Source organism: Asterias rubens, chromosome 11, assembly GCF_902459465.1.
Source record: "Asterias rubens chromosome 11, eAstRub1.3, whole genome shotgun sequence".
In the NCBI taxonomy this organism is placed as follows: domain Eukaryota; kingdom Metazoa; phylum Echinodermata; class Asteroidea; order Forcipulatida; family Asteriidae; genus Asterias; species Asterias rubens.
The window spans coordinates 13,297,510-13,322,006 of NC_047072.1; the positions used below are offsets into that span (position 1 = coordinate 13,297,510).

General features: G+C 40.5%; 1 protein-coding gene across 1 annotated transcript in view; it reads right to left on the reverse strand.

The window, feature by feature from the left end:
• The window catches only part of LOC117297069 (midasin-like), a 96,870-nt gene that overhangs the window by 17,802 nt on the left and 54,571 nt on the right, over positions 1-24,497 (reverse strand). The window contains exons 52-75 of the mRNA XM_033780197.1: positions 24,057-24,298; positions 23,199-23,769; positions 22,456-22,647; positions 21,585-22,087; positions 18,660-18,918; positions 18,036-18,315; positions 16,937-17,169; positions 16,094-16,189; positions 15,467-15,561; positions 13,829-14,118; positions 12,839-12,948; positions 12,395-12,499; positions 11,469-11,603; positions 10,637-10,799; positions 8,646-8,695; positions 7,401-7,497; positions 6,691-6,805; positions 5,928-6,036; positions 4,831-4,946; positions 4,249-4,537; positions 3,866-3,954; positions 1,881-2,116; positions 1,319-1,474; positions 368-534 (exon numbers count right to left, since the gene is read on the reverse strand). Coding sequence (XP_033636088.1) covers positions 368-534; positions 1,319-1,474; positions 1,881-2,116; positions 3,866-3,954; positions 4,249-4,537; positions 4,831-4,946; positions 5,928-6,036; positions 6,691-6,805; positions 7,401-7,497; positions 8,646-8,695; positions 10,637-10,799; positions 11,469-11,603; positions 12,395-12,499; positions 12,839-12,948; positions 13,829-14,118; positions 15,467-15,561; positions 16,094-16,189; positions 16,937-17,169; positions 18,036-18,315; positions 18,660-18,918; positions 21,585-22,087; positions 22,456-22,647; positions 23,199-23,769; positions 24,057-24,298 — 4,698 coding nt within the window. The remainder of the gene's footprint in view (positions 1-367; positions 535-1,318; positions 1,475-1,880; positions 2,117-3,865; positions 3,955-4,248; positions 4,538-4,830; positions 4,947-5,927; positions 6,037-6,690; positions 6,806-7,400; positions 7,498-8,645; positions 8,696-10,636; positions 10,800-11,468; positions 11,604-12,394; positions 12,500-12,838; positions 12,949-13,828; positions 14,119-15,466; positions 15,562-16,093; positions 16,190-16,936; positions 17,170-18,035; positions 18,316-18,659; positions 18,919-21,584; positions 22,088-22,455; positions 22,648-23,198; positions 23,770-24,056; positions 24,299-24,497) is intronic.

Genomic DNA, 24,497 nt, shown 5'->3' on the forward strand with positions numbered 1-24,497 from the left:
ACTACATTTTTCAGAGCGCAGTGAGAATGAGTTCAGTGTGATTGTGACAATACAAATAACTATGGTAATACTGACAATTTGTCTTGAGATGAATTTTTTTGCTTTGAGAAATCGAGCCCAGGACCTGTTAAACTGTGTGTCTTGGAAGAAAAGTGGTCAAAAAAATGCACGACACTCGCACAGTTTATCTTCCTTGGCCCCAACTCCAATAAGCTGAAAAGGACAACAATTCGCAAAGCAAAAAGAAATCCTGCTTAACATAGACAAACTATCAGCCAAAATGCCATAGACTTTACAAAATGATGACCGGTATCCTTCTTATATTTTGCTTAGCAAAGAAACTTATTAATCAAACTTCAATTCCCACCCGTATTTCTCTGACTGATTGGCATCGATCTCGTGTTTCTTTCAGGTCTTGAAGCAACGACCCTGTGACCTTTGACATGTGACCAAGGTCGAGGGTCACAACATCCGTGCTGAGAGCAGAGCTGAGATGCTTGACAAGGTGTCCTTCCTGAAGGTCAAAAAACTCTTCTGAAAAAAAATATATATATAAAAATGTCTTTGTTATCAAAACTTTGTTACAGCTATTGAGTAAAACGACACTTGTAGCTTTAGGATCAGTGTAGCGTTACACTGAAAGCTGAAGTTCCTCTGCTGAACAGAAACACAGACACTTTCATTGGGGGTGGGCATTGCACATAACAAACTGTTCAGTTGTGTCACAACCGGGACGCGAACCCACACTCTGCCGAACAGAAACACCAGAGCTTGAGTTCGTGCGCTTACCCGCTCGGCCACGACACCCCGACTGAATCAGACATTTTCATTGTTGGTTGGCATAGCACGCATCAAACTTTTCATTTGTGCCATGACCGGGACTCGAGCCCACACTCCGCTGAACAGAAACACCAGAGTTTAAGTTCGGTGCTCTTATCCGCTCGGCCACGACACCTCATAATACACTGATTGTGAGTGGGGAGGAGTAGGTATAATGTACACATTGCATAATTTGCCTTCTATTTAATTTAAAATTTTAAATTTAAAATTGTAAAAATTGTTGTAATTCAGCCTTTGTGCTGCAAGGACAGTTTTTTAATAAAGCATTTTATCTATCTATATCTATTAAAGCGGGGACCTATAACAAAAGAGGGCAATATAACAAAAGAGGGCAATAGGGTCCATGTACACAACCAAAGGGAGCTGTTTAAAAAAAAAATAAGTGTGAGTAAAAACAAAAGAGGGACAATAGGAGGTCCACGGTTGCAGGTGTATACACACTTGTGTGAGTGGGGGACTTTAAACCTGTAGTCATTACCTTGGTCTTCTTCCTTGTCATCAGCTTCTTGGTGACCCTCATCAATGTTGTCTCGTTCTTTAGTTTGCGCCTTCACCAAGCTCTGAACAACTAATAAAATACTGGCTAGAAGGGACTCACTTCTGCTTTCAAATTCTGCCAAGAGCTTAGATGAACCTGATGAATTAAACACAAGAAATAGCGCTACAGCAATCTTACACAATTCCTCAGTTTGGTCTCGACATTTCAAACAGTATTCTCGGCTCGTCAACAGTATATCTGTTGAGGGTTCTGTTCAATTATATCTTACTAATACAATCGAACGGTTCCAAAAACTAAAGGTATATTTTCCTTTAAGTTTCCATCCCAAGAACCAATTTTCATGCTAATTTATTCTATAGACCTTTATCACGGTGTCGCCATCTTGGTTTGACTCCATTCCAACCCATTGTACCCAAACTGAGGCTGTAAGAAATAATAGTCTGGTGCCATGTTTGCGCAATGAATGTTAGAATTCATCACTGTTATGGAAACAGGGAACACGACCAAGATGGTGACAGCATGATAAAGGTCTATTCCTTACCTGTCTGCATCTCGTCCTGACCTGCATCCTCCTCAACGCAACAAACAGTCCATCGTTTCCAGTGACCATACTCCAGTAGCATCTTGAGAAGCCGTTCTCTAGCGGAGATCAACAAGGTTGCAAGGCTAGATTTACCCACACCTTGAGGGAGGATGAACAGCTGCTCAACATCCGATAGAATCTCCGAAATTAATTGGAGCTCCTCGACAGACTCGTCCAGGAGTTCAACATCACTCCTGTAGAAACCAATTCACACGATAAATTTTATACTTAATCATTCTTTAGTCAAGAACACCTTGGATCGTTCCCGCCCAAATGTGCATCCCTGAAGCGCTACTTAAGCTCCACCACCACTACTAGTCCAGCTGTCTCCTGAAGACGAGCAGAGTATACTGTTCAAGTCGTCGAGACCACACCGGCTCTTCTCAGAGCCAACACTCCCACAAAAGAGATTTGAACATGGTTGTACCCGTAAGTTACTATTTATTTATAGTTTATTCCTATTTATCCACACCATGCAAAGCTTCAAGCGATACTATATTCTTTTTTCATTAAAAACAACCAATATAAGAATGTACTCATTGAACCCAAGTCACGACACTCATGGAGTGACAGGTCTTGTTCTTCAGCTGCGCCACGCATCTGGAACTCTCTACCACTTAATCTTAGATCTTGTCTTTGTACCACAAAATTAACATCTCTACTCAAAACTGATCTTATGTCACAGGTTTTCAAGGACTGATTTTGTTGTGTCTGTTTTTCTCTGTTTTGTTTTTGTTTTGTTTTTGGTTTTACTGCGCATTGAACACCCAGCAGTGTGGATATGTGTGCATTACAAGTCTTATTATTATTATTTATTATTACACACAACCAAGGTCAAGGTTTTTACTATAAAGCTAAATCACATGCAGAGGGTATACAAGACAAACAATTCCAAAATTACAGCTAAAAAAGGTGTACATGTAATACATCGCTAAAAACATCAACAGTTATCATCAAAATTATCAGTAAGATAAAAAATATTGGAACTGTAATCAAAGTAACTTGGGGTCGAACCAAAAAATTTTTACTAGAGCAGAGTATGAACCATGGACCTCCGGATTAGTGTGCCAGCACTCTCTCAACCGAGCTATGTATCAACCCCAAACTTTGCAGTTTCCCTAATCTTTGTTTTGACTGGCACCCATGAAGAAAATATTGACAAATTAGAGAGACCACCAACATAGGACTTGATAGCTCAGTTGGTAGTGCACGTTAATCTGGAGGTCGCTGGTTCAAATCCCGCTCTTACTAGTAAATTTGTCTTTGTTCAACCCCAAAGCATTTAAAGTTTCCCTGGTGGTTTATTACTTGATATTTATAATATGGTTTGAGGGTGAACAGTCGATATTGGCTCCATGAGGTCAGCAAAGTTGACAAGTTTTAGGGAACTAGTTTTTCAACTTCCACTAAATCTGGAAGCTAATATTGGCTATCCAACCGATTTTTTTAGAAGGAGGAAAACTGGAGAAAACCAATGCACAACTCTACTCGAGCCGGGAATTGAAACAGGGCCACGAGAGGACTTTGAAGGGCACTGTAGGGTTAAAGGCACTGGACACTATTGGTATCTACTCAAAATTATTGTTCGCATTAAAAACTTACTTGGTAACAAGCACTGGAGAGCTGTTGATAGTATAAATCATTGCGAGGAAACGACTCCCTCTCAAGTAACGTAGTTTTGAGAAAGAAGTAATTTCTCACTAAAATATTTGAATTTGATTTTGAGACCTCAGAATTAGATTTTGAGAAATCAAGCATCTGAAAGAACACAACTTCGTGTGACAAGGGTGTTTTTTCTTCCATAATATTAACTCGCAACTTCAACGACCAATTGACTTCAAATTTTCACAGGTTTCTTATTTAATGTATATGTTGAGATACACAAGTGAGAGGACTGTTCTTTGACAATAACCAAAGGTGTTAGGCGTCTTTAAATCACTCACCAAAAGATAAGTTGCAAGTCCTGATTAGTGATGAGGTTGGCTCTTGATAGGACCTTCTGGCTAATAGTCTCTAGGACAGTCTGACATTCCTGGAAGAAAAAACCCAATGATAATAATAATAATAATAATTTAAATAATTCAACATCATTTATTTCCATTTTACATATCTCAGGTGCCAGTGTCCCAAGGAAATCTCTCTGCCGGAGATTCGGTCCCCTGATGGGAAATTAGGTGCGTACTCCCTGTTACTAGGCATTCTATGCTTACACAGCTAGCGCAGATATTTGGCGCTTATGCATGAAGTGGAGAATGGTGATCGTAAGCACAGAATTCGGCAGTAAGAAGAGCCATGAAATTGGGCCCTGTTTACTCCGTCTAGTTACCTGCAGTTTGTTTCTTGTTTCCACCCACTGTGAATCCCCTTTCCTGATGGTATCTAATGTAGCAAGGTGTTCCCGTGGTAACGGGGACAACACATCCGTTGCTTCTCCGTTCCTCTCCGGACAGGCGTCCAGGAGCATTCCATATTGGAGAGTAGTTTCTCTGATGTAGTCGACGAGTCCCTTCAACGTGGTTACCCACGATGCTGTACTCTGCTGAGGGGGTATCAATGGATTGTTGCCATGGCAATCGGTCGTTGGCTTCAGCTGCTGCAACTGGTACAGGAAACTTCTGCAATTTGAAAACAACAAAAAAGTAGACAATGCAAGAGTGGTTTGCTGGAGTAATAAGAGCCCAAATTGGTGATCAGAAAAAATTACTTAACAGCTTCCTGCTTAGCAGAAATGAGCAGGATATCAGTCACAAATTGCACATGTGACATGATATTTTGGCTGGTAACCATATTCTGGTAAGCATAATTATTTAGTGCTTAGCCACTTTTTGTGCTTGAGCAGCTCTGTGAAATCAGGCCCTGATAAGTAAAGCACTCTGTGTAGGTTAGGAGAAGGCACTTGAATACTGACCTTGTATCTACTATTCCTTGGGTGATGTCAGTGATTTGACGTCTCTGTGAGGCAGCCAACTGAGTAAGATGCTCAGTGAATCCTTTGCAACGTTCAATATTACCAACACCCAACTCCTATAATACAAGCCACATAAAATACATTCAAATTATTACTGGATGTGTTACAAGAACATTCCCATAGGCAAACGATGGGTACATGCCTACAATCCACTGGATCTAGAATGTTCTACTGGACCGCATCATTAGGGAGCTTTCGTTTTAGACGACGGATGGTTCTGGTACGGTTAGTAGTTTTCAGCCAAACGTTGTCTTTTTCAGCACACAACGGATTCATCCAATGTACCGTCGTAGAAATTGACAGACGACTGTCCTCAAAGCCAACGCATGCGCAGATGACAGCACATGTCATCCTTGCCGTCACAGAACCATCCATCGTCGAAAAACGAGTGCTCGCTAAGCACAACAGCAGTCGAGTGAATATTCAATATGTGCATTAATATTCTGACGGTTTCAATGGAACGCTCCAGCGATCAAACGAAATGTTCCATGATCTGGCGCTTGAATACTTGTCCAATCCAATTAGAGCCTTCCTACCAATCCAACTTTTCAGACCCTCCCTAAAGAAATGTGGTGCTTTCAGTCTTAATCTTTGTACATTTATTGATTTTGCCTAAACCGTTTTTGCCATCTCTTCCTGTCACTAAATGTCTCTGCCATTATTTAGGTACTTTATTCTGTATCAGTGTACCTGTAGTGTAATTTCACTCGCCTGCTTGTCATCTTTATTTGTCTGTTTTCTAACACGCATGCAAAATTTCAGCTGATTAGTTGATTTCCTCTTTTTCTTTTCAAAACAGTGCCATAGAAAAATGAAAAACACTGTACAAAAGTTAAGTGTGACCGGCCATTTCCTCTATGTTTGCAATTAGAAAGTTGCAATCTGCAATCTAAGCTACATTTGCTTAAATACAAGGTTTATGTTTTGTTAACTACCTGTGAACCTGTAAAGTTTGCTGTTTTTATATAGAAGATGGACATAAATATGAAGTCGTTATGGACTTCAAAGTTTCTTTTAACACGGTTCACCTACAGTACCTTTGATGGTACAGCAAGAGCCATCTGCAAAGCTGCCCTTCTAGCGATGGACTTGACAAAATGACTCTGGCATCCTTCCCACAGTCTAACCATCTCTGATTGGTTCAAGCTGCAAAAAAGAAAAATAATCAGTTATATTCATTTATTTTATTTTTTATATATATTTTTTCCTCAAAACCTTAACAAAATTGAGAGGATAAAAAGATTTATAAAAATTACATCAAATATACAGTATAAGGGATATTAACACGTAAATAAAGAAACAGGATAACCCTGACACTCTCGGACGAACCCCAGACCATCTTGAAACAAAAGGATTGTCAAAGCGATCTGAGTAGCCGACCGAGAGTATCAAGGTCGATTTACACTGTACATGTATATAGTTGCTTTTAAGAACTTTACTCGTACTTTTTATGTTACTGAAGAGTGTATGGCAAGAGCTAAGGGTTTGGATTATCAAGTAAAACTAAAAGTGGAAGAAGATGTGTTGATTTGTTCAGATGTAGGTACTGCATGATTTATAATCACTTGTAACTTGAACGGTAAGTTTTGTTATTGATTGAGAGAGATGGAGAGACCAGAGCCCAATTTCATAGAGCTGCTAAGCACAAAAGTTTGCTTAGCATGAAATTTCTTCCTTTATAAAGATAGGATTACCAACCGAATTTCCAAGTGATTTTCAGGATGAGAGGCGAGTGCTTTACGTACAAACTATATTGAATGGTTCAATATAGACACAGCAGTTTATTATTTGAGTACTTACTCCATGCCTTTCTCTTTTGTATCTAGTGCAACAGCAAGATTAATCGGTGGCACCATCAAAGCCTCATTCTGATTGGATGTCACGACTACAGCAAGCCCTTTCCTGTATGAGAGACCTGTTATGATTGGACAAAATCATAAGAAAGTATTTTTAACTATTTTCTTTTCATGAGAAAAAAAAGAGAATAAGACAGAAGACATAAGACACAAGAAACTTTAAACCCCCAAAAAGAAGAAATTACATTGCTCGCACAAGTTAAAAAAGCACTACAAATATCAAAACGTTTCAAAAGGCACATACAAATACATTAGCTGTGGCAAACTGTTTATCAACCGAATGGCAAGATGTTTCGACCCTTGCAGAGTCTGTCTCGACGAGTCTTTTCTTTAGGTTATCATTCGAAACCTCAGTGGATAATATTAATTGGTTAGACAGTAGGAGGGTTGACATTGTACTGAGTAGCTGTATTCACCACATGATATCATATTGCACACAGGAACAGTTTATCTATCATTTAAAACCACAGTGGTGATATTGATTGGTCAGAGAGTGGGAGGGTTGACTTTGTACTGTATTTACAACCTGATACTGCACTGCAGGCTGGCATAGTGATTTTATCATTCAAAACCATGTGGATGATATTGACTAGTCGAACAGTAGGAGGTTTAATGTACTCTAGTTCCAATACAAGGTCAGAGTTCATGTTTTACCGATAGTGGAGAGATATCTGAAGAGATCAGCTAGGGCCTTTCTCTTTCGCTGTTGGATCCGACGAACCTGGGACTTTTGTTTCTCTTTATCTGCTTCCTGTAATAAAGACAACATCAAAATAATAATAATAATAATAATAATAATTTGGGGGGTAAACATCCTTACTCGCAGATAAGAGCTGAATTGCGAGAGACGCGGCTACATCGTGTTTGAGAAGCAGGCATGCAAGGGCGCCTTCGGCTGCCAGCCACATCAACCCATTATGACCACGGAGCACAGCCAAGATCGAAAGTGTTTGATTTTTCCCGCGTGAGGAAAACCGGATGGTCTGGAAACCCCTCATAGACAGCAGAGAACCAACGCACAACTCAACTCACATGGCCCCGTCCGGGAATCGAACCGGGGTCACCTTGGTGAGAGGTGAGCGCTTTATGCACAAGCCAACCATGCCAAATTCTCAGATAGCTGTCAGTATTTCTTATTATAAAACCAGGGATGTGATAGGCTGTAGAAAAAAAAAACTGAACTATAATGAGCGCAAACATGAAAGCTTACAAGCACAAAGCGTGAAAGCTTGCGAGCGCAAAAGCTTGCGAGCGCAAAAGCTTGCAGGTACGAAGCCAGCTTAAACACATTTTAATGCTTTGAGAGCCCTACTCTACAATCTGGGGTGTATGTAATTCTGTATGGATTTATCTTTATTTTCTTATGTATTTGATATATATAATATATACATTTGAAAGTAAAAAAAAGAAAAAGGTTTTCAGATTAAAATTGGAGAAATCACAACCCTGTACAATACATTTTAATAGGAATAATTTACTGTGAATATGAACTTTTGGTTTTTACCCATTTTACATTTCGCATTTACTGTGACATAATACACAGTTCTTATACAGCGATTTATCATACACAAGCAAAAGATCAACAAGCAAACCGGTCAGATTTGTATAAAGTCACCTCAAACATTGGGTGCGTTTGATTAGCTTCCCTGGGTCGACCCCGGTGTGTCCCCGGTACGTTCGAATAGCTTTGACGTCATTCCAGGGGCTCACCCGGGTCAGCCCCAGTGCCCTGCTTGTGGAGTGGGTCACTTGGGGGTGACCCGAGGTGCATGACGTCACCACGAGAGGGCGAGTGTAATCGTTCGATTAGCTCTTGTTAGGGGATTACCCGAGTGAGCACCGCGGGGTCGACCCAGGGTAGCTAATCGAACGCAATCATAAAAAGACAGAATCATTTACCTTTGTGACATCCAGACCCTGCAGTTCCTTCACCCCAGATACAATTTCACCTTAGAAAATAAAAACAGTTGGGGAAATCTCAATTAATAACTTGGAACACCAAATTGATCAGAGCCCATTTTCATGGCTCTGCTTACAGCCGAATCCTGCGCTTACATTATGATCACCATTCTCTGCTTTACTGTGCAAGTGTTTTAGAGATATCGCAAAAATTCAAAGCTAATATGTCTTTTAAAGCCATTATACACTTTCGGTAAACAGTTTGTCCAAGTCCCACACTTCGTGTATCACAACTTATATGTAAAATAACAAACCTGTGAAAATTTAGGCTCAATTGGTCATCAGAGTCGGGAGAAAATAACGCGAAAACCCACTCTTGTTTCCGCACATTTCACCGTGTCGTGAATGTGTTTAAAATAAATCCGTAATTCTCGCTATCGAGAATTGATATTGTTTCAATGTTTCCTCAAAAAGTAAAGCATTTCATGGAACAATATTTCAAGAGAAGTCTTTCACCATTACCTTCTGTAAACCCTGGAAATTATTTGTAAATCTGTTAATTTTTTATTTTTTTCCTGTACCAAAAGTGTATAATGGTTTTAAGGAAGAATAATCCCTAATAGGAATACCTAATCTGAGAAGCATTTCGGTCTAAGATTAAAATTTTGGGCCATAAAAAAAAAAGGATGCTTTTTTTAATAACCATTTTACATCACAGGATTTGAGGCATTGCATGGTGAGGTATCAATATATATTTGGTTTGCGGTAACACCGTGTGTGTATCTACTTGCCAGGTAGAGTTTGTTCTTAGAGAACTGTCTTTCTTTATTCTACTAGCGCAAAGTAGATTGTTCGGGTGTTTGGGAGACTTCTCAGTTCTGAAACTTCTCAGTTCTTTCAAAGTGAAATGTTCCCAAACTATTTTATGCTAATGAAAGCTGCTGTAGGCTTCTAACCACCTGTTTGTATTGCCGTTAATGTTAAGAGTGATCACCAAATGTACACAATCCCCCCTTAGCAGTTAAAGCCATTGGACCCTTTCGGTAAACAGTATTGTCCAGGGCCCACACTTCGTGTATCACAACTTCTATATCAAATAACAAACCTGTGAACATTTAAGGCTCAATTGGTCATCGGAGTCGGGAGAAAATAACGGGAAAACCCACCCTTATATCCGCGCGTTTCGCCGTGTCATGACATGTGTTTAAAATAAATCCGTAATTCTCGCTAACGAGAATTTATATTGTTTTACTGTTTTCTCAAAAAGTAAAGCATTTCATGGAATAATATTTCACCACTACCTTCTGTAAACCCTGTAAGTTATTTGTAAATCTGTGAACTTTTATTTATTTTTCTGTACCGAAAGGGTCCAATGGCTTTAAAGGAACACGTTGCCTTGGATCGGTCGAGTTGGTCTTTGAAAAGCATTTGTAACCGTTTATTATAAAATGCATATGACTAGAAAGTAGAACATCATGATCCACACGAGTATCACTCGAAATTGCTTGATTTTCCTTTTACCTCGTCAACAAACACAGTGGGCCATTTATGGGAGTCAAATTTTTGACCCCCATAAATGGCCGACCGTGTTAGTTCGCAAAGTAAAAGGAAAACCACGCAATTTTGAGGCAAATGTGTGTGGATCATTGTACATGTATTCTACTTTTAAACCATCTCTCTAAGCAAATGCGGTTTATAACAAATGGTCACAAATGCTTTTCAAAGACCAACTCGAGCGATCCAAGGCAACGCGTTCCTTTAAACAAAGCCAAATCAGTGGAATTATCATTGGCTTCATTGGATTTATGTGAATATCATCATGTCAACAACTTAAAGTGGCTTTGACATAAAAAAAATATGGTTGAAACTTCAAGAAGGTCTCTAAACTTCAAAGAATATTTGCATAAATGCAATAAAGCCAATAACATTCTTACACTTTCCCTTTAAGCTCATTGGACAATGTTGGATGATTCTAATTTGGCTTTTGTTACCTGTCAATTCGTCCACAGCAGTTGTCAGAGCCGGGTATGGGCACTTCTTGAAGAAAGAACGGCACAGTTTGGTCATCCGTGGCAGGAGACTAGACAGCCTTGCATGTAATGAACTGTCACCCTTCAAAACGGTGGCAGAAGGTGGGATATCGCCAATGTAGCTCTGTCAATGCAAAATGAAGTTAAGCGGTTCATTAATAAACTGTGCAAGTCTTGTGGGTAATCGATTATCGTGACCCGTCTTAGATCTCTGGGGAGTACACAAAGGCTATTCAAATACCACTTATGTTTTTTTACCTTACTCTAGGACATAATGTCACAACAGGGACTTAAAACATCAACTCAGAAAACGCGAGTCTAGTGCATTTTGCAGCTCGGTCAAAATGTCAGTTTGTATAGCAACACAGGCCTTGAACTTCTTCTTGAAAGGGCACAGCAGTTTCTCTCTGGTAAGGGGCAATTGTATTTGGAACTTTGCAAAGGGCACCACAGCAAAAGCACATGGCAAACTTCATTGGTCATCCAAAACAGATGAGCACAAATAATAATAATAATAATAATAATGAAAACTTATAAAGCGCACAACTCCAAAAAAGTACTCATGGTGCTAAATACAAACAATAACATTAACATTATATACAATAACAACAAATTAAAACCTAAGCCTACATGTAAGTTGAGAAGAAATCTAGAACATGTGGTATAGAATACAATACAAATGCAATGTTTAAGAAAACATCAAAAGGTAACACAAAATGCCTATCCTGGTAGCCTCTTCAGTAATGACAGCCGTGATATTTTCCTTGGATTCGTCTACAGCTTCTACTCTCACCTTGTATACCTCAGGGGTTAGGAACTCATTGTAGGTCCTTGAACTAGTACCTAGACTCTCTCCAGCTGAAATCTCTTCCTTCTCTGCTATTTGACTGTCTGTGAAGACACACTTTGATGGTTCCCTCAGCTCAGTCTGGTGCCAGAAGAAAACAAACATGAGCAGATTATTCACAGGAGAACATTAAGGGGCTACTACATTGTACATAGAGTTATATGTAAGAACTAGAGGGCGTACTGGCCTATATACACGCCCCGTATGCGCGCAGGCGGCCATTTTCTAAGTTGAACAAACAGGCATTGCTTAGCGTGTGGATGTGCGGCCATTTTGTAAGTTGACAAAACAGCATTGCGTTAGCGTTCAGTAATCACAAACTCCAACGTATTCTTCATATTCAACGCGGGTGCAGAATGGCGTGCGTGTCTCCTTGCGGTCCCGTCGGGTCTGTGCAAGAAGCATCACCAGTGCCCCCTCTAGTTCTTATATGTAACTCTATGGGCTACTACTAGGTCCATTAGCCTCGTTGAGGTATGGAGGATTCTATAGTATTGACAATATCAATACTACTAAGACATTATCTTTGAATTTGTATATCTTTTTTATTGCCTTTTCTGTGGTGTGATATTGTTGATTGTCTCGTCTTAGTGCATGTCATTGTTTGTATTTTTGTCATTATTTTTTTGTTGTTTTGTCTGTATTTTGCTTATCTCTTTGTAGCTTAATGTTTATATTATGTATACAAATCTGTACATCGTTTTGAGAATTTTTTTCTGTAAAAATGGTCATTGTCGATATTGTTCATGGAAGTATGGAAATAAATGTGTATTTGAATTGAAATTGAGTTGAATGCTATATTGTAACATCAGTTCCAGGATGACTGAACAAAGAATTGAGAAATTTAAGAGTTTCTTTTTTGAAGACCGTACCTCAAATTTTTTACTGAACTTGTGCAGCGTCTTGTGTGATTTTTCAACGGCCAGTTTAACTGACCAGAAGTTGATATCATTCCAGCGAGCAATCTTGACATAACCCTAAAGAAAATAAACAGATGGAAAAGACAACTTGTCAAAAGGTAAAATAATCAATAATAAAAATGATTTATAATGCGCACTTCTCCAGAAAGTTCAAGGCCCCCTACACATAAAGAAAACATTATTCAACTGAAAATGAAGAACATAAAATACTTGTAGTTAAATTTAAACCCAAAGTAAGTCTATGTAAATAACAATAATAATAATAGTACAAACTTATCTAGTGCCTAATCCATCGAAAGCAATGCTCCATGACGCTTAATACAGAAAAACATTCAAAAACAAAATCCCTTAATAGATAAACAGAAAAAAAAAAAAAAGTAAAAACTGCACCATTACCTTCAATTCCTTCTCTATGGGTGCCCTACGGCTCTTGATCTCGGACTCCACTGCTGACAAAAACTGCTTGTAGTAACAATGAAGATTCCACAGAATACTTAGAAGCTCAACTGCAACGTAATAATCAACAGCAAACCAACATTTTACTTTAAGAGCATTGAATTCAGGTTCTGGTGGTTAAGTCGTCGGAGTGTGGGTTCGAATCCTGGCCATGACACTTGAGCAAGATAGTTCGCTAGCAATGCTTCTCTTTAGTGTTGTGGGTAGACCAATTATAGTGGCAGGCTCTAAATCCGATTCCAAGTCCATCAAAGGGGAGTGGTTCAACCACGTTATTCATGTTTAGATATGGGGCCACCATTGCTGAATTGCAATCTGGGGGAAATCTGTGCTGGGCGAAACAGTGTAGGCCCTACCGGGCGAAATTTTTTAGTTCTGGGCGGGCCCGCCCAGCACCACCCACCGTGGCAACAACACTGCTTCTCTTCACCCAGGGGTATAAATGAGTAACTGTGAGGGTAGAGGTTGATATTGTGTTTGAAAAAGCCTTCAGAGCGCCATTAAAGATTAAGGGAATAAAAGGGTAGCGACGAGGTTTTAAACCGAAGCTTTTCTGGTCACTCACAGGCCCTCGAGGGAATAGAAGTACACTGGTTACCAAATTATGCCAGTCGATATGTGTTTTATAATACACCTCGGTCTAAAATGTGAAATAAGAACAGAAATCTAGGAAAAAAATGAAGTTTTGTAGTTGCTGTTCAAGGTTCACCTTAAGAGAGGGCGCTGTAACCAGGCACAATTTTCAAAGACTAGTGCCCGGCGGGCACTATTCCCGCAAAACGCAGAACTAGACTATAAATAAGTTCACCCCCACTAGACCGTGTTTCAGCCAACCAGAATACAAAACAAGCAAGAGGTGTGTTATAATTATTATTAAGAATGATTTCTGGACTAAAATAAAACCTCTAAGCGTGTGATCGTCATTCTCACGTTGTTTTGGGCTGCTCGGCTGCATCGCTGTCTGACAGTGGAATGAATAGAGCATCTGAAGCCTCGTTGGAAACTCCCCTAGGCTCGAGCCCTCCATGAACTGTTGCAGCGCAGCTATCACGCCCTCAACGCCTTCAACTCGGCCCTCAGTTCCATCTTGGCGGTCATCTTGATCAGTGGTTGCCTCTGAGCGGAGATGTGATTGGACGAGTTGATAGATATGAAACCACCACTTGGTGGCGCTCTGTTCCTGACGGTAGGCAACAGTGTCTAGGCAAGCAGACCAACACCTGAATACAAATCATAATTAACATTACAGGAAAATTACTTTACAATATCATTCTGCACTAATGCTAAAAACAGTACCTGGATCTCAGACAAACGTGCCAAATTTCACTAAAGCGCGCATAGGTCCAAGTTGTATGTTTGCCAGTGACTAACTACACTACTTGTGCAATTAGGTGGTACAATGACGCAGTGATCGTGTAAGTGGTGAGGCATGTTTGTCTGACAGCTGGGTATTTTAAGCAAAAGTGAGCATAGTTTTATTTTGCTCAAAGACACTGGACACTATTGGTAATTGTCAAAGACCAGTCTTTTCACTAGGTGCATCTCAGCATATGCATAAAATAACAAACCTGTGAAAATTTGAGCTCAATTGGTCATCGATAATAATGAAAGAAAAAACACCCTGGTCACACGAAGTTGTGTGCTTTCAGATGCTTGATTTCGAGACCTCAAAATCTAATTCTGAGGTCTCAAAATCAAATTCGTAAAAAATTACTTCTTTCTCAAAAACTACTACACTTCAGAGGGAGCCGTTTCTCACAATGTTTTATACTATCAACCTCTCCCCATTACTCGTCACCAAGTAAGGTTTTATGCTAGTAATTATTTTGAGTAATTACCAATAGTGTCCAGTGCCTTTAAGCAGCTCTATGAAACTGGGCCCGAGATTTATTCTATTGTAAAGGAAGGTCCTATTCTTTAACACTGTATTAGACACTGTGTGGACATGGGTAAGTCAACATAGTGTTTCAAAACCCTGCCTTCCCAGGTCAAAATTCCAGTTGAACCTAGTTAACTGGGGTCAACTGGTTCAACTGGATAGTGACCAAACTCGTCCATTTTCCATATTAACCAACTGGTTTGGACTAGGTTTAACTGTGTTCAACTAGGTTGGAATTATAAACCAGTTGGTTTCTGTCCATTTTCCATATTAAACAAACTGGTTTTAACTGTGTTTAACTAGTTTTTCAACTGGTTTCAGCTAGTTCCAGTTAAACCCAGTTTAACTAGGTTCAACTGGAATTTTGACCTGGGTTGTGTAGACCTTGTGTGTTCCCGACCGTGGATTTTACCAAACTCTTACTAACTTAGGATTAATCTTAGGGCTTAGGATTCATGAGTTAAATTCCGTATCAATAAACGTTAGGACGCATTGAACCCATCCTAAGTTAGGACGACTTTGGGACGAATTAGTCGTCCTAACTCGAGCTAGGATTAATCCTAGCATTTCCTGAAATCGGCTGCTGGTCCACACTTTGTATGTAATGTTTACCCACTTCTACACAAGATTTGCAAGTTCAGCAGCAACTGGTATTTTGATTTTGATATGGTGATGGGGTTATTACGTACCTGAGTTCCAGTTTGCGCCACTGAATGACCAAGTCTGTCAACTTCTCTAAATGATCACGGACTGAAACGGCACGGCTAGCGTTACTCTCCCATTCCTACGAAGAGTAAAGAAAAACAAATTATATTAATTTCAATCAATAAATGGTCAAACTTCAAACTAAAAGCCAGCAAATTGTATAAGTTTCAATCTGAAGTTCGCGGATAATGCAGATCATACTAATACCAATCCTCCAGAGAAATAAATTTTGTCCGAAAACTGTCAAGCAAAGGAAATAACATTTTTAAAGGCAGTGGACACTATTGGTAATTACTCAAAATAACTATCATCATAAAACCTCATTTGGTAATGAGTAATGGAGAGAGGTTGGTTGTATAAAACGTTGTGAGAAACGGCTCCCTTTGAAGTGGAGTACTTTTCGAGAAAGAAACTATTTTCCACGAATTTGATTTTGAGACCTCAGATTTAGAATTTGAGGTCTCGAAATCAAGCATCTGAAAGCACACAACTTCGTGTGACAAGGGTGTTTTTTCTTTCATTATTATCTCACAACTTCGACGACAAATTGAGCTCAAATTTTCACAGGTTTGTTAATGAATGATAATGAATATAATTGAGTTCACACTTACCTGTGCCTTCTCCAGAAGGATCTCTAAGCCAGTGACAAACTTCATCAAGGGACTAGTGATTGGGAACTCCAATATTCGATCAATCAGCATCACCAACTACATGCACAAAAACACAACCAGTTTAATAACAACACTTCAACAGTATACACCTCTCTCATAGTAACAACAATATTAATAAAAATATTAATAAAGACTTGTCATGCGCACATATCCACTCTGCTCCGTGTTCAAGGCGCAGTTAAAACCAAAAACAAAACAAACAAAAAACAGACACAACAGAAATAGTCCTTAAAAACATGTGACATAAGATAAGTTTTGAGAAGAGATTTGAATTTTGTGGTAAAAAGACAAAATCTAGGATTAAGTGGTAGAGAGTTCCAGATTTAGATATGCAATTTTATAATTGCAAAAAAAGAGGGAAAGGATGATCACCCTTAATTTTTGTGCAGTGTTTTTTCAGTTTTCTATGGCATTGTTTTGAAAAGAAAAAGATAAATCAGATGATCAGCTGAAAAGTTGCATGTATTACGTCACAGCTTAAATTTTTGCCAACCAAGGTTGAAAAACTATGGGAAGCCATAAATGCAAAGCAACACCAGATAGGCACAGTCTGTAACGATTGTTCAAAAGTAGTGACGAGTTTGTTGCAAACAAAGCAATTAATCTACCAAGGTTTTACGTGATGCGTAACTTATTGCTTCAAATTCAGCGCGCCATGATCATTGGCGTTGTTGCTTGGTCTCGAATGTCACCCTGAATCCTTTGCACACCGATCAAGTCTGGTCATGCGCATTGGGTACAAACCTATCGATTATTTCGTTTGTTTTGGCTACTTATTTTCACCTGTTTGAGTGTGGGATGTTCTGGCCACTCCTCCATTAGCTCCGAGATGCGTGAATTGAATCCTTCTAGCAGTGGCCTGCACTGAACAGCTTCCTTAATGTTACCGTCATGGTAGATGTCGTATGGTTGTTGGCGCTCGATGTTACTGGATTTATCTGACTGAGTGAGGGCGCTATACAGACTGTGACTCATCAGAAGATGGGCACCTATGAGTTTACTATCCAATGACGAGTCTGTAGGAAAAATAAATTATGATTAGAGGTTGGGATTTGAGCCACCGACCTCCAACTGAGCTATCTAGCCCTATGTTGGCGGTCTCCCTATTTTTGTAAATATTTTGTCTCCCTCATTTGTCAAATTATATAAATTTCGATTGGACCAAGAAAAATTGATGTGAGTGGGACTAGCCGGTGCTTTACCAACCAAGCTAAGCCCTAATTTTGACCTGTCGAGTTGTCATTGTGGTTTCTTACTTGAAATACTATTCACGTTTATTTCCACACACAAATTGTCCACAATATTACAGAACTACATTGTAATGCATAAATGGATATGAAAGACAGAAAAAGAATGAACTAGCGGGAAGTGCGTCGAGGCAAGGCCCAAAATAAATGCTTAAGTTTATAAACAACACAAATACTACATGGAGCCTTTTTTTGTTCAATTGTAAACAGTTTAAAGACACTAGACACTATTGGTAATTGTCAAAGACCAGTCTTCTCACTCTGTGTATCTCAACATATGCATAAAATAACAAACCTGTAAACATTTAAGCTCAATCGATCATCTAACTTGCGAGATAATAATGAAAGAAAAAACAACCTTGTCACACGACGTTGTGTGCTTTCAGATGCTTGATTTCGAGACCTCAAATTCTAAATCTGAGGTCTTGAAATAAATTTCGTGGAAAATTGTTTCTTTCTCGAAAACTACGTTACTTCAGAGGGAGCCGTTTCTCACAATGTTTTACATGTATACCATCAACAGCTCCCCATTACTCGTTACTAAATAAGGTTTTATGCTAATAATTATTTTGAGTAATTACCAATAGTGTCCACTGCCTTTAACTAGTAATACCAACAGTTTGACAAATACCAACCCATAAACGGTAGAACCTTATCATATAGCTGTACCATCGTAGCATAACTATTTTCTTGTACTTCTCTATACGGCCTTTCATCTATGCGGTTGCTATGAGAATGGATCCGGATCCAACCGGTCTGGACCAGTTCCGTGAACAGTTCTCGATGGATGGAATAGACTTGGTGCATTTGTTGCTGGCTGAGTTGGGGTGTGGTTGCACTGGTCTCGTCAGGCTCTTCATTTTCAGCATCAGGTAATCTCTCTAGGCTTGGCTCGGCCACAATGTCGGCAAAATCCTGAAATTAAACAACGCAGGGTCTACCTTCTGTCAGGGATTTCGTTCACATAAATGCCTCTTTTTTTTTTTTTTTAACCCATTTTAGACAGGTGCTTTAGAGTTGCGCCAAACCAAATTCTGAATTAAGTACATGTAAAGTTCGACGTCTGAAACAGTTAGGAGCAACTGGACGCGCTAGACTGCAATTGACTGTTGCAGTTGTTCGGAACGACTCTGGAGCGCATTGGTTTCAAAGGTCGCCTGTCCGAAACCAAAATTTATGTGGGTCGACCTAGAGTCTCTCCTAATCTATTTGGTTCTGTCTGAAACGGGTGTAAGATATTTGCCCTTCTGAACTCTCACCGTCTCAAAGGATGGAAAACTCTGCCTGAATTCTTTCTCTTCTCTTTGCTCATCCGTCAGTCCATCACCGTGTGTCTTAGTCTTGAACTTATACAGCGAAGCTGCCTCCTCCTCCTTACGCCTGGCAGCTTCCTGAGCTTGCCTCCAGGAGACAACGATGCGGTCCAAGATGGAGAAGATATCATTGCAGGTGTCAGAGGCGAGATGGCCAGCAAGAAAGGCTTTGTTGCGGGAATGCACCAAGGACAGTAGTAGCAAGCTTGAGTGAAAACGGGCAAAGAGAGAGTAATTTTTATCATAGACCTTAACGCAAATACTCACTACGCGCGCATTACAAGTAGGCGTGGCATGCACCTCATTCAACAGTTAGCGCTTGCCCAATGGGTATTTGCAAAAAGTTCTATAGCTGTTTTGGTCAACGAGTGTTGTGGCCGAGCAGTTAACAGCACTGGACTAAAGCTCTGGGCCCAATTTCATAGAGCTGCTAAGCACTAAAATTTGCTTAGCATGAAATTTCTTCCTTGATAAAAACAGGATTACCAACAAAATTTCCATTTGATGGATATTGCCTGTTACTGGTATTCAGCTGTTGTTGGATTATCCTGAAAACCACATTTGGTTGGGAAACCTGCTTTCATGAAGGCAAACATTTCATGCTTAGTAAATTTTTGTGCTTAGCAAATCTATGAAATTGGGCCCTGGTGTTTTTGATCAGCAGAGTGTGTGCTTGAGTCCCGGTTTTGATACTTGTGTCCTTAAGCAAGACACCTTCACCCAGGGGTATAAATGGGTACCTGCGAGGGTAGAAGTTGATTTTGTGTATGAAAAAGCCTTTGGAGCGCTACAGTTGCCCTGGGTTGTATACTCCCCAGGGTAACGTCCGTCGATGTCGGTTTTTTCCCATTATCGATATATCAAAAATTTAATATCGAGTATACTCGATATATCGAGTATTTCCCGCGCGCAAGATGGAAGCCTAAAAACAGCACTTGGTATACTCATGGAGGTAGAAATATTTATACCATAGACTGACAGTTTAATAGGGTTACATTTCAACTTGTTTTTGTCTGATCCCCCGAACTTGTTTGTAGTCCAAACAATTTCAGATTGCGTAGTCCCGCCCCGATTATTTCTGGTTTTACAACAAAGTATGATCGCCGCTACCGCTGGCTTGGCCAATTGGTGAACGCTCACCACAATTCTCGATTCGTGATTGGCCATGATTGGCCGTCTCAAAATGACACAGAGCCTTTGTGAGCTGCGTGACTCGCCGACATTAAGGTGTCAGTTGCCGATGCATTGACGTAGAAGTGTCAATCAAGTTGTCCGACGGGCGCGCGGACTACCTTTACGGTTGAAAATGGTTGACATAATCATCGAAAAAAAATCACTAGAAAGTCCCGCAAAACACAGACCTACCACTCAGCGATCACAATATACAACGCACGCAGCATGCAGTCACATAGTCTCCAATAAAGGCTCGTAGTCTTTTTACTTTGCATTCTATAACCAAGGCAAGAAACATTGAATGCTAGAACGCCCTCTATTGTCGAAATAACGCAGTGCATCACGCGATACCGCCTTGACCAAAGACTGCATGTGTCTGCGCATGCTTGGGCAAACGGGTTTCCCCCCCCCGAATTGCAATAACCATACACGCTGGTGTGCACGCTTAAACCGTACAACAGCATAGTCTTCGCTGGTACGCACGCAATAGCCGCCGACAGCGTGGTCTGCGAAGCATATAGTTCCTCGGAAATGTTAGCTTGTTCACCGAAAACAACACAACGTGTAGGCTTTATTTGACCAAAATGACGCCATTACGATACCTTGGATTGATAGAAAGATTATTGTAAGATTGTTTTCTTCCTTGTTTTGTTTTGTCTTGTTGATTCGGGGAAGTTTTTGCGGGGTATTTTTGCAAAGTCAATAATGCTGTGATGAAGACGCATTGATTTTGATCACATGCACAATGGGAAGTTGCATCTTAAACAGCCGATAGGCTAGGGCAGCAGCGGCGGTTTCTTTTGAGGTTTTACTGTGCGCTCGCCGCGGGGTCGTGAACTTCTGCGGCGGGCCGGCGGCTGATGGCGAAAACACAAAGAACATGCAGACATACTTGCTTGTAAAACGTATTTTATTTAATAGGGCAACTCAAAATGATGAAACTACATAACGACGACGGCTTTTCTAATACTCAAACACAGATTTCTTTTAAATAATCGGACACTCTTTTGGTATTTTCGATATCATTTAGGAACATCGAAATTTTCAAAACATCGAAATTTTTCGATATATATCGAAAATCCGATATTACGATATGATTATAAAAGTGACATCGGCGATTTCGATGTCAAAAAAATATCGAGTTTTTGAGTATTTTCGATATATCGACGGACGTTACCCCAGGGAGCTGAGAAAGATGAATAAATGTTGTTGGCTTAATGCCCAATGACCAGGGCACTAATGTAAAGCGCATCAAGACGGTTATTGTGAAATGCACTATATAAGAACTAGTTTTATTATTAGTAATACTCCGTCTTTCAGATGGGACGTAAAGCCATTGGTACCAAACATAAAATGCACGTAAATGAACCAAATTGCCAAACCAAAAGAATAGTCTGGTGCCTTGTTTGTGCAACGGGTATTAGCATTCATTACTGTTATTGGACACAGAAAACATGACCAAGATGGTGGCAGCATGGTAAAGGTCTATCAGACCAGGGCCCAATTTCATAGGGCTGCTAAAGCAGAAAATATTGCTTAACAACTCTCTGCTAAGCAAAAACAAGCAAAATACCAGTCACAAATGGTATATGTGACGTGGTACATGTAGTTTGGCCGGTAACCTTAGTCTGGTAAGCATAATTTTGTTGTGCTTAGCATCTATTTATAAAATTGGGCTCTGAACAGTGCGGGACTAACCTCATCTTGATTTTTGGATATGCAGATGGTTCCGGTTCCGATTCCACAGCGGAGTACAATGCTAAACTCTTCACCAACTGAAGCGTTCTTCCTGTAACAGCTTGACGTTCCGAGCAGATCGGAAACTCTGCCAAAACCCCCAGGCTTGCCTCGCTGGAAATGTCCCCTTCAGACAAGCGCCTGCTCTCGGACAAGCCGTAAAGGGCGTGTGCTACCAGTCTGATCCCATACTGCATCTGCATCACCGCGGTAACAAGCCCCGCCCACTGGTCCCTGTAGAGAGGGTACTCCCCTTCTATCTTACGCAAGAACTGGAACTGTGAGCTCTGCCAGGCTTTCTCCTCACTTAGAACGGTTTTAACGGGATATGGCACCGTGCCACCTGACTCGTCGACACTGAGGGTGTCAAAGGTTGCAGTCAGTTTATTCAGGAGGCCCTCTACTGTTGACCTTGATCCAATGCTGGTAAGGTAGTGGGTTACATCTTTAAGCAGGGCATCAAACTACAACATAAAATCATAGGACACTGAGATAACAAATTCAGTCAACTAAGGATACACATGTTTGACTCATGTTGTGTGGCCTAGCGGTCAGTTGCACTTCATCAATATTGCTCTGTTCTTTGGATGGGGCGTAATGCCAAGGTCCTGTGTGTTGTGTAATACCAAGTAACGCTCATCGCTAAGCTATGGGGGTTTGCTGTTGTGTTTCTGGCAGAAGCTGCTGATTTTGCCAAATCAGATTCGAAAACCTGTCTGAAAATGTTTCTTCAAGCGCCTTGAGTACCTTATTTAATCTGGTAAGCATAATTTTGCTGTGCTTAGCTACTTTTTGTGCTTAAGCAGCTCTATGAAATTATGCCAAGACTTACCTTTGGAGGCTGGGGCCTGTAAGCCATTTCTTTAGCAAGTTCTGGTACTCTTTCTTGGAGTAATTCCAATCGTGTCTGTTCAAGACAGACTCTCTCAGGCAGGTGGTGTGGAGGTACCTCTTCAAGGGTCCTTCCAGTCAAAAGCTGGGACGCTAAACTGCGAACTCTAAGCTGGTTACTTAAATCGATCACCTGAAAGTAAAGAATGGGAACCTCTTAGTAATATGAAATAGGATTGGCAGAGACAAACTTGAAATTGCTTTCTTATCGCACCTCCTCTGAATAAATATAATTATGTCTTTTCACGAGTTGGAAATTTCTTTTAACCTTAGTTTCCTGATTGTCTAGGGGGAAAATTGTGCGTCTCTGACCAGCTCGAATAAACCTAGCCCTTGTCATGCGTCGCTTGTTATCCCTTTAGACTTGTTATGGATGCAGACCTGTTCCTGACACTTGTGTCCCTAATGAGCAGGACACTTAACTATAATTGCTTCTCTCCACCCAGGGGTAAATGGGTACCTGTGAGGGCACAGATGGTTCTTGTGATTGATTTAGCTTAGAAGCCCATTATTTGTTGCACACGCTGTACAATCCCAGGGAGCTGAGATGGTTTCAGGAATGAATTAAATGCCAAGTGACCAGGGGTAATAATGTTGGAGCCGCTTTGAGATGCCCTCTGGGTGTGAAAAGCACTATATAAAAACTGGTTATTATTATGATTATTAAAGGGTCACCCGACTAACCTCATTTTTGACGTATTGAAGTTTAAGCGCTTTCTTCTCAGCAGGGTCTACTGGACCCCTGGGAGCCAGAAGCTGAACCTCTAGTAAGCCAAGGTGAGTCCAACCCGTCCCTAATTTCGTAAGGTCTACAAGATGATTCCTTCCACCTTTGGGGCTTACTGCTTCATCTAACATCTCTTCGGCAAAGTCCAGCTCCATCGGATCATCTGACTTCTCAAAAGCAATCCCGCCTTCTGACACCGATTCTCTCTTAAGCTGTAAGAGATCCATGATGCAGCTCAAAGCAGCCTTTAGATCTGGTGCAACCTCGTCCAGGACAACCTTTGATCTTTTGCCCACAGAATCGTCAGCATCGACACTTTGACAAGCTGAGACACTTCTTGCAATAACCTCCTTGAGATCCGACAGTGATGATCCGAGTACTGTTTGGTCTGTGTCCACAGATGTCACAGCAGTGATGATGTCTTCCAGGGTACTCTGCCATGCATTAATGTCAGATGTCAGGAGGAAAGGCTCCAGAGTTACAAACAGCTGGCTAAGGGATAATAGCAAAAGCTTCACTCCATTGGACCTGGGAAAAAATACAACAACGTAATTATAACACAAGCTCCAAATTGACATTGCAATAACTCAATCATAACAATGGTAAAATATCAAATCTTTATGTACCTTTACTTTGCTCTAAGGACCTCATCACTAATAGTCCAGGACAACCAGCAGATAAGTAATGTTTGGCACAAGAGTTTGTTATCTGCCTTTAATTCACCTTGTTTGAAATTGGGTGTTGGAGAACCATGGGGGAAGTTCATAGTGCCTGGTGTTAAACTTGGATCCCTTTCTACGGGAATTTAAATTTACCTGTAGTTAAGCAAATCTGTTGACAAAGCCGTAGCGTTTGACCACATCAGCTCCATCATGGCCCTCAATTGGTCAACCTTCTCCAGGTACTGACCCAACGGCACGGCAGTCGTGACCTTTGACACTGTAACCTTCTTAGTTTCCCTGTTGCCCTTGTTGGTTTGCCGTGTTTGCTGGGATGGGGTGTACAGCAAGCGGAAGATGCATAGAGTCTGAAGAGGCATGTGTAGGAGAGCTGGGCCCTGCCGAGAAAAAGGTACCAGAATATTGACAGTTTGCTACTCCTATTGGTTGAGAGCGCGTCATAGGGGGGTGTTTAAATGGTTGATAATGACCAGCTGGAGCTGTTTATAACCGTCTGGCTTCCACGTGTCAGGCGCACAAGCTAACGTACGCCAATATTATCACGCGAAAAGCAATTCATAGCTATTAGTAACAGGG